Source organism: Rhinopithecus roxellana, chromosome 8, assembly GCF_007565055.1.
Source record: "Rhinopithecus roxellana isolate Shanxi Qingling chromosome 8, ASM756505v1, whole genome shotgun sequence".
In the NCBI taxonomy this organism is placed as follows: Eukaryota; Metazoa; Chordata; class Mammalia; order Primates; family Cercopithecidae; genus Rhinopithecus; species Rhinopithecus roxellana.
Window position 1 is genome coordinate 75,187,892 of NC_044556.1, and position 12,212 is coordinate 75,200,103.

General features: G+C 37.3%; 1 protein-coding gene across 7 annotated transcripts in view; it reads right to left on the minus strand.

Annotated features, from left to right (window-relative positions):
• The window catches only part of CD46 (CD46 molecule), a 42,122-nt gene that overhangs the window by 8,475 nt on the left and 21,435 nt on the right, over window positions 1-12,212 (minus strand). For all 7 annotated transcript variants that reach the window (XM_010365630.2, XM_010365631.2, XM_010365628.2 and 4 more), the window contains 3 exons: window positions 3,352-3,390; window positions 1,563-1,598; window positions 983-1,046 (listed from right to left, as the gene is read on the minus strand). In XM_010365630.2, the coding sequence (XP_010363932.1) occupies window positions 983-1,046; window positions 1,563-1,598; window positions 3,352-3,390 (139 nt within the window). The remainder of the gene's footprint in view (window positions 1-982; window positions 1,047-1,562; window positions 1,599-3,351; window positions 3,391-12,212) is intronic.

A 12,212-nucleotide genomic window follows, 5' to 3' on the forward strand; every position in this document is an offset into this window, starting at 1 on the left:
CAGTATAAAAGGAATATATAATGTAAAACCATGAGTACCAAAAATCTTAAAATTATTAGGTTTGATTTCAAAGCTATTTCTAAAACTATGGGGGAAAACATTTTTTTAAAATCAATAAAAATGAATATTATCTTTCAGAAATGTCAAAGCACCTAATCTTAGTCTATGTTCCAGGATTCATTCTAAGTCTTTTGTTAAATTGTAAGCTCTTTAACTAAAATTTGAGTTTGATGTTTAAAAACCCTATTTTCTTTAGAAGATATGTACGTGTACATTTTTCTTCTATTCTAAGCCCACTCACTTTTTACATTTTTATATATTAAAAGACACACAGTTAATTGAGGTACCTTATAAATTTAACCCCTCTCAGCAACTTTAACTTTAACCCCATCAGTTTTGCTGCAATCTGGTAACTTCAACGAACATAAGAGGGAAATCGGACAGTGTTGTTTTGAATCTCCCAGTTTAACATGTATAAATAACAACTTTCAAATGAAAAGACACCAAATTGGGTATTTAAATGAGATGCCTACATAGCTTCTTGCAACTAGCTAAGCTATATAGACAAGTGGAAACTTTCATTATAAAAATTCCAGTGAATACAACTGTCAAAGTCTCCACAGTGAAATACTTTAAATTTAATTTTGGCCACTAGTGCAATTTTGGAAATAGGGAATAGGGTAGAGAAGGCCTCATAGTGAGTGGTCCATGATTTGCTAAATAACTTAAACCTCAAATCTGAGAGAAATTTTTCTTAAAGTCCTAATAGCTGTAGGAACTCTGCACAGAGGTTTTTATGTTGTAGTGATGTTAGAAGTAGCTGAAAATATTTTTAGCAAAGAAATGCAATTGGTAGGACACACTAATGCAGGAATTAAAAAAAAAAAGATAGCATGCAATATAGATTACAAACTTAAGCTGCACAAAAGTATGTTAAGTATAAAAAGGACCAAGAAGTTAGAAGAAACATGCTTTAATTTACCCTTTCTTCTTCCTCCCTTGAAGAAATCTGTACAGGGCAACACAAATTACTGCAACTGCAACAACTAGAAGAAATCAGGAAACAAATGACATATAATTCTGAAAACTAATCATCAAGATTCAAAATCTAGCAGAAGAAATAAATGTTGGTTACATTTCAGTGGTCAAATGTTATTTTATTTAAGCACCTACACATTTATATTCCATCCAGACTCTTTGCTATCTAAATCCAACTCCCCATAATCACTTACACAGTCCATAGTAAGTCAGAGAAAAGTCCTTGCTTAATTTAGAAAACTATCAAAAGCACATTTGGGAAGCCAACTAGTGTTACTGATCATCTTGAGAAAATATGTATTACTTAGGCTTTGTTACTAAGTGGATATACAGAATATAACAGAATATAAAATCACTAATACAAGGGAGGTAGTAAATATATCAAATAAAAGGTCAGGTTTTCCTAAATTGGTTTAACCAATTTACAAGCTGAAAAAACTATAGAAACTGGAAAACTATTTTTAAAATGCATGTCTTCACAATAATTTTTTGACTTAAGTGGTGTCAAAATTTGTGATACTTACCTATGACAATAACAATCAGAGCAATGACCCAATCATCTGAGAAAGAAAACAGTTCAAAGATGTTGAACACATGGATCTCCAGATAGCATTTATTTCAATCAGATCATCTAAACACTTGATATGGTTTGGCTGTGTCCCCACCCAAATCTCATCTTGAATCGCAATTCCCGTAATCCCCATGTGTTGTGGGAGAGTCCCCATGAGAGGTAATTGAATCAAGGAGGCAGTTTCCCCCATGCTATTCTCGTGATAGTAAGTTCTCACTAGATCTGATGGTTTTATAAGCGGCTTCCTCCTTCACTTGGTTCTCATACTTCTCCTTCCTGCCATCATGTGAAGAAGAATGTGTTTGCTTCCCCTTCCTCCATGATTATAAGCTTCCTGGGGCCTCCTCAGCCCTGCAGAACTGTGAGTCGGTTAAATCTCTTTCCTTTATAAATTACCCAATCTTAGACAGTTCCTTATAACAGCATTGAGAATGAACTAATACAAGACTACAGAGGGAAAAAAAAAATTTTTATATAGTTTTAGCATGACTGCTAGGGCATCCAGGTCATTTTGACCATAGAACCCTTCTAACCAGTTTCCAGGTTAAGGGTTCCACTTGTGAAACTCTTAATGGGAACCTCATTTATCATTGTTTTTCTCTATAGCTACCACATCAGGTTATTTAGTGGTAAAGTTATTAGAATTCACTACATTAGAGGAAAATGAGTTTTGAAAAGTATTATCCCATGAGAGTTGGTTTAGTTCAATAGTCATTCTGTCATTTCTTATTATTCTGGTAGACATTTAATTTGTATTTTTTCCTCCAAAAGTGTATTTGTAGAGTGAGGCATAAATAAATTTCTATTACTCTATCACCCAGATGGTATTTACAGAGTCTTCACAAATAATACTTTATCTTATCAATCCCCTTCCCACCCTCTCTACTTCTGTACTCTGCCCTGCCCCAAAATTAAGACATAGTCCTAAATACCAATAGGATTCCCATAATAAATGAAACACCAGGGCACATGGATAAAAAATATACAGAGAAACCTGAGCATACATTTTTGACCAGAGAACACAAAATCCTATAAAATCTTAATTTTTAGAAATGTTTCTGTCTATAGTACCTTTGCTTCTAAACTGCCCTTACTTTTATTAAATTGCTATAAGTCAAAGCATCAAGTGCTGTGTTCAACTCTGCTCTTCTCATCTCATAAACAGTTATCAAGCATTTAATGGTTTAAGATGGCAATAGATTTACTGGCACAATGACACCTGGACGACAGATTTTGAAGGTAAGGCAAATACTAAAAAACAAGCCTAAGGTCCATTACATAAAATGATTAACCATTATTATTAAACTAGGCTAAGAAATGAAAGGTAATAGATTTTTGTTTTTACTAATTAAGAAATCTTTATGTTTCATCGTCCTATATATATCACAGCTGTACTTCAGCATTTTTTTTAACATGCATTGTGTAAACTGCATGAGCCTACATCAAGTGTGTTAAATTAGCTTGTTACAGAAAAAATAAACCCAACTTAGATTACTTTAAGGTTCATGTAATATAAGATATGAATAGAAAGAAAATTTATCTACAGATTACCATCACAAAATAACAATATAATGTGGAAAGAAAATTGTGTTTTATATATTTTAACCTACATACAAACACAGCATTTAAGAAAGTTATCTTACCCTACCAAGGATCCTGTTTGGGCACCTCATAAAAACTGTAATTACTTACACATTTCTACACATACTACCACTTATATTTGTCATGATAGCTATACCAACCCAAACTGTCAAGTATTCCTTCATCAGGTTTGGGATATCCTAGGAAAAAGAAGAAATATAGATTAAATTTAAAAAAAGAAAGAAATAATTAAATAAATCTTAAAATCCTTTAAATTCATAGGGTGATCTTTTTTCACCTTTGTAGAAAATCCCTTAAACATAATTTTCCTTATAAACTATATTAATGTTTCTCAAAGTAGTATCAAAAATTTATAAACTTATATTTAATGTCATAATCTTCCTTCTTCCTGCCCACTCACATTTCCTCTGACAATATTCTGTGGTTCAACATGCAAATTTATCTTTACTATATTCTCAAAATTAGTCTATAAATCCAGTGTGATTCTAATTAAAATTAAAAGATATAGGGATTAGCCAGGCGTGGTGGCTCACGCCTGTAATGCCAGCGCTTTGGGAGGCTGAGGTGGGCAGATCACGAGGTCAGGAGTTCGAGACCATCCTGGCCAACATGGTGACACCCCGTCTCTATTAAAAAAAAAAATACAAAAATTAGCTGGGTGTGGTAGTGCGCACCTGTAATCCCAGCTACTCAGGAGGCTGAGGCAGGAGAATCTCTTGAACCCAGGAGGCGGAGGTTGCAGTGAGCCGAGATAGTGCCACTGCACTCCAGCCTGGCAACAGAGCGAGATTCTGTCTCAAAAAAAAAGAAAAACAAAAAAAGAGGGATTAATAAAAATAAATGCTTTAGAGTTGACCGGAAATGGAAGGAAACTTCCTCAACATAATAAAGGCCATATATTAAAAACCCACAGTTAACATCATACTCAATGTTAAATGAATGAAGGCTTTTTCCCTAAGATCAGGAACAAGACAGGGTGTCCATGTTTGCCACTTCTATCTGACATAGGACTGAAAGTTCTAACCAGAGCAATTAGGTAAGAAAAAGGAATTCAAATTAGAAAGGAAGAAATAAAATTCGCTCTGTTTGCAGATGACATAATCTTTTATTTAGAAAACCCTAAGGATCCTACATATACATACACATGCAAAAATCTCTTAGAACTAATAAATGAATTCAGTCAAGTTGCAGGTTACAAAATCAACATACAAAACTCAGTTGTACTTCTATACACTAACAATGAATAATCTGAAAAGGAATTAAAAAAATATCATTTGTAATAGTATCAAAAAGAATAAAATACTTAGGAACAAACTAAGGAGGTGAAAGACTTGTACACTGAAAACTACAAAACTGCTAAAAAAATTAAAGATATAAATAAATGGAAAGACACTTGTGTTTATGGATTAGAAAAATTTAGTATTTTTAAACTGTTAATACTATACAAAGCAATCTTCAGATTCAGTGCAACCCCTATGAAAATCCTGATGATGGCATTTTTTGTTTGTTTGTTTCTGAATAGAAAAATCCATTCTAAAATACATATGAAATCTCAAGGGACCACAAATAGCCAAAACAATCCTGGAAACAAAGAGCAAGGTTGAGAAGGCTCACGCTTTCTGATTCCAAAACTATAATAATCAAAACAATGGTAATGCCAAAAAGGCAAACATACAGACCAATGGAATAGAACAGAGACCTCGGAAATAAACCCCTGCATATATGGTCAAATGGTTTTCAACAAGACTGACAAAGAACAGTCAAATGGGGAAAGGGCAGTCTCTTCTACAAATGGTGCTGGTAAAACTGGATATCCACATGCAAAAAAAGTGAAGCTGGACCCTTATCATATACAAACATAAACTCAAAATAGATCAGAGACCTAAACATAAGAGGTAAAACTATAAAACTCTTAGAAGAAAACAGAGGAAATGCTTCTTGACATTGGATCTGGCTATGATTTCTTGGATGTAACTCCAAAAGCCCAGGCAAGACAAAAAAAAAAACATTGTTTTTCATCAATTAAAAGCAAATTTTGTGCATCAAATGACACTATCAACAGAGTGAAAAGGCAACCCACAGAATGGGAGGAAATATCTGCAAATCATATATTTGGTAAGGGAGTAATATCCAAAACATATAAATAACTCCTAAAACTCCGTAACAAATATCAACGCAACTTGAAAATGGGCAAAAGACTTAAAAAGATATTTCTCTAAAGAAGATATACAAATGACCAATAAGCACATGAAAAGATTCTCAACATATTTCTAATTATTAAGGAAATGCATATCTAGTATGCATATCTACTTCATATCTATTAGGAGGGTCTATGGTTTGAATGTCCCCTTCAAAACTCATGATGAAATTTAATTGTCAATGTAATGTTATTGGGGTGGCACCTTTAAGAGGTGTTTAGGTTATTATGGCTCTGTCCTCATGAATGGACTAATGTCATTATTGCAGGGGTGTGTTTGTTATTTTAGGGCATGGCTTTGTCCCTCTTACCCTCTCCTTCACCATCTCTTTTCCCTTCCACCATGTGATGCCTTCCATCATATTATGACAAAGCAAGAGGGCCCTCACAGATGCCCATGCCTTGATATTAGACTTCTCAGCCTCCAGAACTGTAAGAAATAAATTTCTGTTCATTATAAGTTACTCAGTCTGTGGTATTCTGTTATCACAGTACAAAACAGACTAAGACAATTGGCTATTACTAAAAAAAAATTTAATAAGTGTTGGTGGAGATATGGAAAAACTGGAACCTTTGTTAAAGGTTCCCACTGTTGGTGAGAATGTAAAATGGTGCAGCCACTGTGGAAGACAGTATGCCAGTTCCTCAAAATATTAAAAATAGAATTCCCTTATGATCTAGCAATTCTACTCCCAGGTATATACCTAAAAGAAGTGAATACAGGAACTCAAACAGATATGTGTACACCTATGCTTATAATAGCATTACTCAAAATAGCCGAAAGGTAAAAACAAACCAACCCAAGTGTCTAGCAACAGATGAATGAATAAATGAAATACAGTATATACATATAATGGACTATTATTCAGCCATAAAAAGGAATGAAGTTCTGATTCATGTCACAAGATAGATCTAGGTGAACCTTAAAAACATTATGCAGCCAGGCGCGGTGGCTCAAGCCTGTAATCCCAGCACTTTGGGAGGCCGAGACGGGCGGATCACAAGGTCAGGAGATCGAGACCATCCTGGCTAACCCGGTGAAACCCCGTCTCTACTAAAAAAATACAAAAAACTAGCCGGGCGAGGTGGTGGGTGCCTGTAGTCCCAGCTACTCGGGAGGCTGAGGCAGGAGAATGGCGTAAACCCGGGAGGCGGAGCTTGCAGTGAGCTGAGATCCGGCCACTGCACTCCAGCCTGGGTGACAGAGCAAGACTCCGTCTCAAAAAAAAAAAAAAAAAAAAAAACAAAACATTATGCTTAGTAAAAATCCTATTCAATAAATGGTGCTGGGATAACTGGCTAGCCATATGCAGAAGATTGAAACTGGACCCCTTCCTTACACCATACACAAAAATCAACTCAAGATCGATTAAAGATTTACATGTAAAACCTAAAACTATAAAAACCCTGGAAGACAACCTAGGCAATATCACTCTGGACATAAGAACTGACAAAGATTTCATGACAAAGACGCCAAAAACAATCGCAACACAAGCAAAAATTGACAAGTAGGATTGAAGTAAATTGAAGAGCTTCTGCACAGCAAAAGAAGCTATCAACAGAGTAAACAGACAACCTACAGAATGGGAGAAAATTTTTGCAAACTATGCATCTGACAAAGGTCTAATATTTAGCATTCATAGGAACTTAAATTTACAAGAGACAACTCCATTAAAAAGTGGGCAAAGCACATGAACAGACACTTCTCAAAAGAAGACATATATGTGGCCAAAAAACATATAGAAAAACAGCTCAATATCAAGATCATTAGAGAAATGCAAATCAAAACCACAGTGAGATACCATTTTACACCAGTCAGAATGGCTATTATTAAAAAGTCAAAAAATAACAGATGCTGGTGAGGTTGTAGAGAAAAGGGAACACTTATATGCTGTTGGTGGGAGTGTAATTCAGTTCAACCATTGTGGGAAGCAGTATGGTGATTCCTCAAAGAGCTAAAATCAGAACTACCATTCAACCCAGCAATCTCATTACTGGGTATATACCCAGAGAAATATAAATCATTCTGCCATAAAGATACATGCATGTGAATGTTCACTGCAGCACTGCTCACAATAACAAGACAAGGAATCAACCTAAATGCCCATCAGTGACAGATTGGACAAAGAAAATGTGGTACATATATACCATGGCATACTACACAGCCATAAAAAAGAATGCACACATCTTCAGCAGGAACGTGGGTGGAGATGGAGGCTATCATCCTTATCAAACAAATGCAGAAACAGAAAACCAAATACTGCATGTTCTCACTTTTAAGTGGGAGCTAAATGGTAAGAACATATGAACACAAAGAAGGAAACAACAGACACTGGGGTATACTTGAGCAGGGAGGGTGGGAGTAGGAAGAAGAGCAGAAAAGATACCTATTGGGTACTAGGCTTAATACCTGGGTGATGAAATAATATGTACAACAAATCCCTGTGACACATTTACCTATGTAACAAACCTTCACATGTACCCCCAAATCTAAAATAAAACTTTTTAAAAAAAGATGTTGATGTACAAAGATAGATTTAAAAAGAAACCCTAAACTATTAACAGTGATTAACCTGGGTAATGAGTTAAAAATAAAACTAATCTTTTACTCTATATACTTTTGTAATGTTTGAAATTCTACAAAAGTATATTCATACACTACTCATGTAATTAAAAGTTATAAAAAGTAATCTATATCCAATAGTATAACAAGCTTAAAACTGACAAAACAAAAGAACGTCGAAAAAATTGTTCACTTCATATGAACAAAAGCCCTTTTAGGGCTTTAATTCATAATGAGCTCTCAAAAATCACTAAGAAAAATATTTTAGAAACCTAACAGAAAAACAGACAAAGCACATGAATAAATAAATGTAGATCAAAAAAAGTTCAGCTTCACTGACAATTAAAGAAATGCAAATTGGTCAGGCATGGTGGGTCACACCTGTAATCCTAGCACTTTGGGAGGCTGAGGCAGGAGGATCGCTTAAGCCTAGGAGGTGGAGAAGAGACTTGGCAACACAGCAAAACCCTGTCTCTACAAAAAATACAAAAAAATTAGCTGGATGTGGTGGCACGTGCCTGTAGTTCCAGCTACCTGGGAGACTGAGGTGGAAGAATCACCTGAGCCCAGGAGGTTGAGGCTGCAGTGAGCTGTGGTTGCACCACTGCGCTCCAGCCTGGGCAACAAAGTGAGGACCCTGTCTCAAAAAAACAAAAACAACTAAAAACCAACAACCAAGAAATGCAAATTAAAACAAGATGTTATTTTTCACCCCTCATTTAAAAATTCTTAACATTTTTTTAGACACGTCTTAAGTTTTTAATTAAAAAAAGTTTTAAGAAAAAAAATTCTTGTCCAAGATGGCTGAATAGGAACAGCTCCAGTGTGCAGCTCCAGCGAGATTGATGCAGAAGACGGGTGATTTCTGCATTTCCAATTGAGGTACCTGGTTCGTCGCATTGGGACTGGTGGGACAGTGAGTGCAGCCCAAGGAGGGCAAGCTGAAGCAGGGCGGGGCATCCCCTCACCCAGCAAGTGCAAGGGGTCAGGGGATTTCCCTTTCCTAGCCAAGGGAAGCCATGACAGACTGCACCTGGAGAAATGGTACACTCCAGACCAAATACTGCACTTTTCCCACAGTCTTAGCAACCAGCAGACCAGGAGATACCTTCCCGTGCATGGCTCAGTGGGTCCCACCCTCACGGAGCCTTGCTCACTGCTAGCGCAGCAGTCTGAGATCGACCTGCAATGCTGCAGCTTGATGGGGGAGGGATGTCGCCATTGCTGAGGCTTGAGTAGCTCACAGTGTAAACAAAGAGGCCTGGAAGCACGAACTGGGCAGAGCGCACTGCAGCTCAGTAAGGCTTACTGCCTCTATAGATTCCACCTCTGGGGGCAGGGCATGGTAGAACAAACAGCAGCAGACAGCATCTGCAGACTTAAACGTCCGTGTCTGACAGCTCTGAAGAGAGCAGTGGTTCTCTGAACACAGTGTTCAAGCTTTGAGAATGGACAGACTGCCTCCTCAAGTGGGTCCCTGAACCCTGTGTAGCCTGACTGGGAAAGACCTCCCAGTAGGGGCTGACAGACACCTCAAACAGGTGGGTGCCCCTCTGGGATGAAGCTTCCAGAGGAAGGACCAGGCAGCAACATTTGTGGTTCTGCAGCCTCCACTGGTGATACCCACACAAACAGGGTCTGGAGTGGACCTCCAGCAAACTCCAACACACTTGCAGCTGAGGGGTCTGACAGTTGGAAGGAAAACGAACAAGCAGAAAGGAATAGCATCAACATCAACAAAAAGGACATCCACACCAAAACCCCATCTGCAGGTCACCAACATCTAAGACCAAAGGTAGATAAAACCATAAAGATGACAGAAACCAGAGCAGAAAAGCTGAAAACTCCAAAAAAACAGAGCACCTCTTCTCCTCCAAAGGATCACAGCTCCTCACCAGCAAGGGAACAACACTGGATTAGAGAATGAGTTTGACGAGCTGACAGAAGTAGGTTTCAGAAGGTTGGTAACAACAAACTTCTCCAAGCTAAAGGAGCGTGTTCTAACCCATTGCAAGGAAGCTAAAAACCTTGAAAAAGGTTAGACAAATGGCTAAACTAGAATAAACAGTGTAGAGAAGACCTTAAATGACCTTATGGAAAACCGCGGCACAAGAACTTTGTGACACATGCACAAGCTTCAATAGCTGATTCGATCAAGTGGAAGAAAGGGTATCAGTAATTGAAGATCAAATTAATGAAAAAAAAGCAAGACAAGATTAGAGAAAAAAGAGTGAAAAGAAAGAAACAAAGCCTCCAAGAAACATAGGACTATGTGAAAAGACCAAATCTATGTTTGATTGGTGTACCTGAAAGTGACGGGGAGAATGGAATCAAGTTAGAAAATACTCTTCAGGATATTATCCAGGAGAACTTCCCTAAACTAGCAAGGCAGGCCAACATTCAAATTCAGGAAATACAGAGAACACCACAAAGACACTCCCCGAGAAGTGCAACCCCAATACACATAATCATCAGATTCACCAAGGCTGAAATGAAGGAAAAAATGCTAAGGACAGCCAGAAAGGTCGGGTTACCCACAGAGGGAAGCCCATCAGACTAACAGCAGATCTCTCGGCAGAAATCCTACAAGCCTTAAGAGAATGGGGGTCAATATTCAACATTCTTAAAGAAAAGAATTTTCAATCCAGAATCTCATATCCAGCCAAACTAAGCTTCATAAGTGAAGGAGAAATAAAATAGTTTACAGACACGCAAATGCTGAGAGATTTTGTCACCACCAGGCCTATGGCCCTACAAGAGCTCCTGAAGGAAGCACTAAACATGGAAAGGAACAGCCAGTACCAGCCACTGCAAAAACATGCCAAATGGTAAAGACCATCGATGCTACAAAGAAACTGCATCAGTTAACGGGCAAAATAACCAGCTATCATCATAATGACAGGATCAAATTCAAATATAACACTATTAACCTTAAATGCAAATGGGCTAAATACCCCAATTAAAAGACACAGACTGGCAAATTCGATAGAGTCAAGACTCATCGGTGTGCTGTATTCAGGAGACCGATCTCACGTGCAAAGATGCACATAGGCTCAAAATAAAGGGATGGAGGAAGATCTACCAAGCAAATGGAAAGTACAAAAGCAGGGGTTGCAATCCTAGTCTCTGATAAAACAGACTTTAAACCAACCAAGATCAAAAGAGACAAAGAAGGCCATTACCTAATGGTAAAGGATCAATTCACCAAGAAGAGCTAACTCTCCTAAATATATATGCTACCCAATACAGGAGCACCCAGATTCATAAAGCAAGTCCTTAGAAACCTACAAAGAGACTTAGACTCCCACACAATAATAATGGGCAGACTTTAACACCCCACTGTCAATATTAGATCAATGAGACCGAAGGTTAACAAGGATATCCAGGACTTGAACTCAGCTATGGACCAAGCAGACCTAATAGCCATCTACAGAACTCTACACCCCAAATCAACAGAACATACATTCTTCTCAGCACCACATCACACTTATTCTAAAATTGACCACATAATTGGTAGTAAAACACTCCTCAGCAAACGTAAAAGAACAGAAATCACAATAAATTGTCTCTGACCACAGTGCAATCAAATTAGAACTCAGGATTAATAAACTCACTACATGGAAACTGAACAACCTGCTCCTGAATGACTACGGGGTAAATAAAGAAATGAAGTCTGAAATAAAGTTGTTCTTTGAAACCAACAAGAACAAAGACACAATGTACCAGAATTTCTGGGACACATTTAAAGCAGTGTGTAGAGGGAAATTTATAGCACTAAATGCCCGTAAGAGAAAGCAGGAAAGATCTAAAATCAACTACCTAACATCACAATTAAAAGAACTAGAGAAGCAAGAGCAAATTCAAAAGCTAACAGAAGGCAAGAAATAACTAAGATCAGAGCAGAACTGGAAGTAGAGACATAAAAAACCCTTCAAAAACTCAATGAATCCAGGAGCTGGTTTTTTGAAAAGATCAACAAAAATGACCGCTAGCAAGACTAATAAAGAAGAAAAGAAAGAACAATCAAATAGATGCAATAAAAAATGATAAAGGGGATATCACCACCGATCCCACATAAATACAAACTACCATCAGAGAATACTATAAACACCTCTATGCAAATAAACTAGAAAATCTAGAAGAAACGGGTAAATTCCTGGACACATACACCCTCCTAAGACTAAACTAGGAAGAAGTTGAATCTCTGAATAGACCAATAACAGGTTCTGAAATTGAGGAAA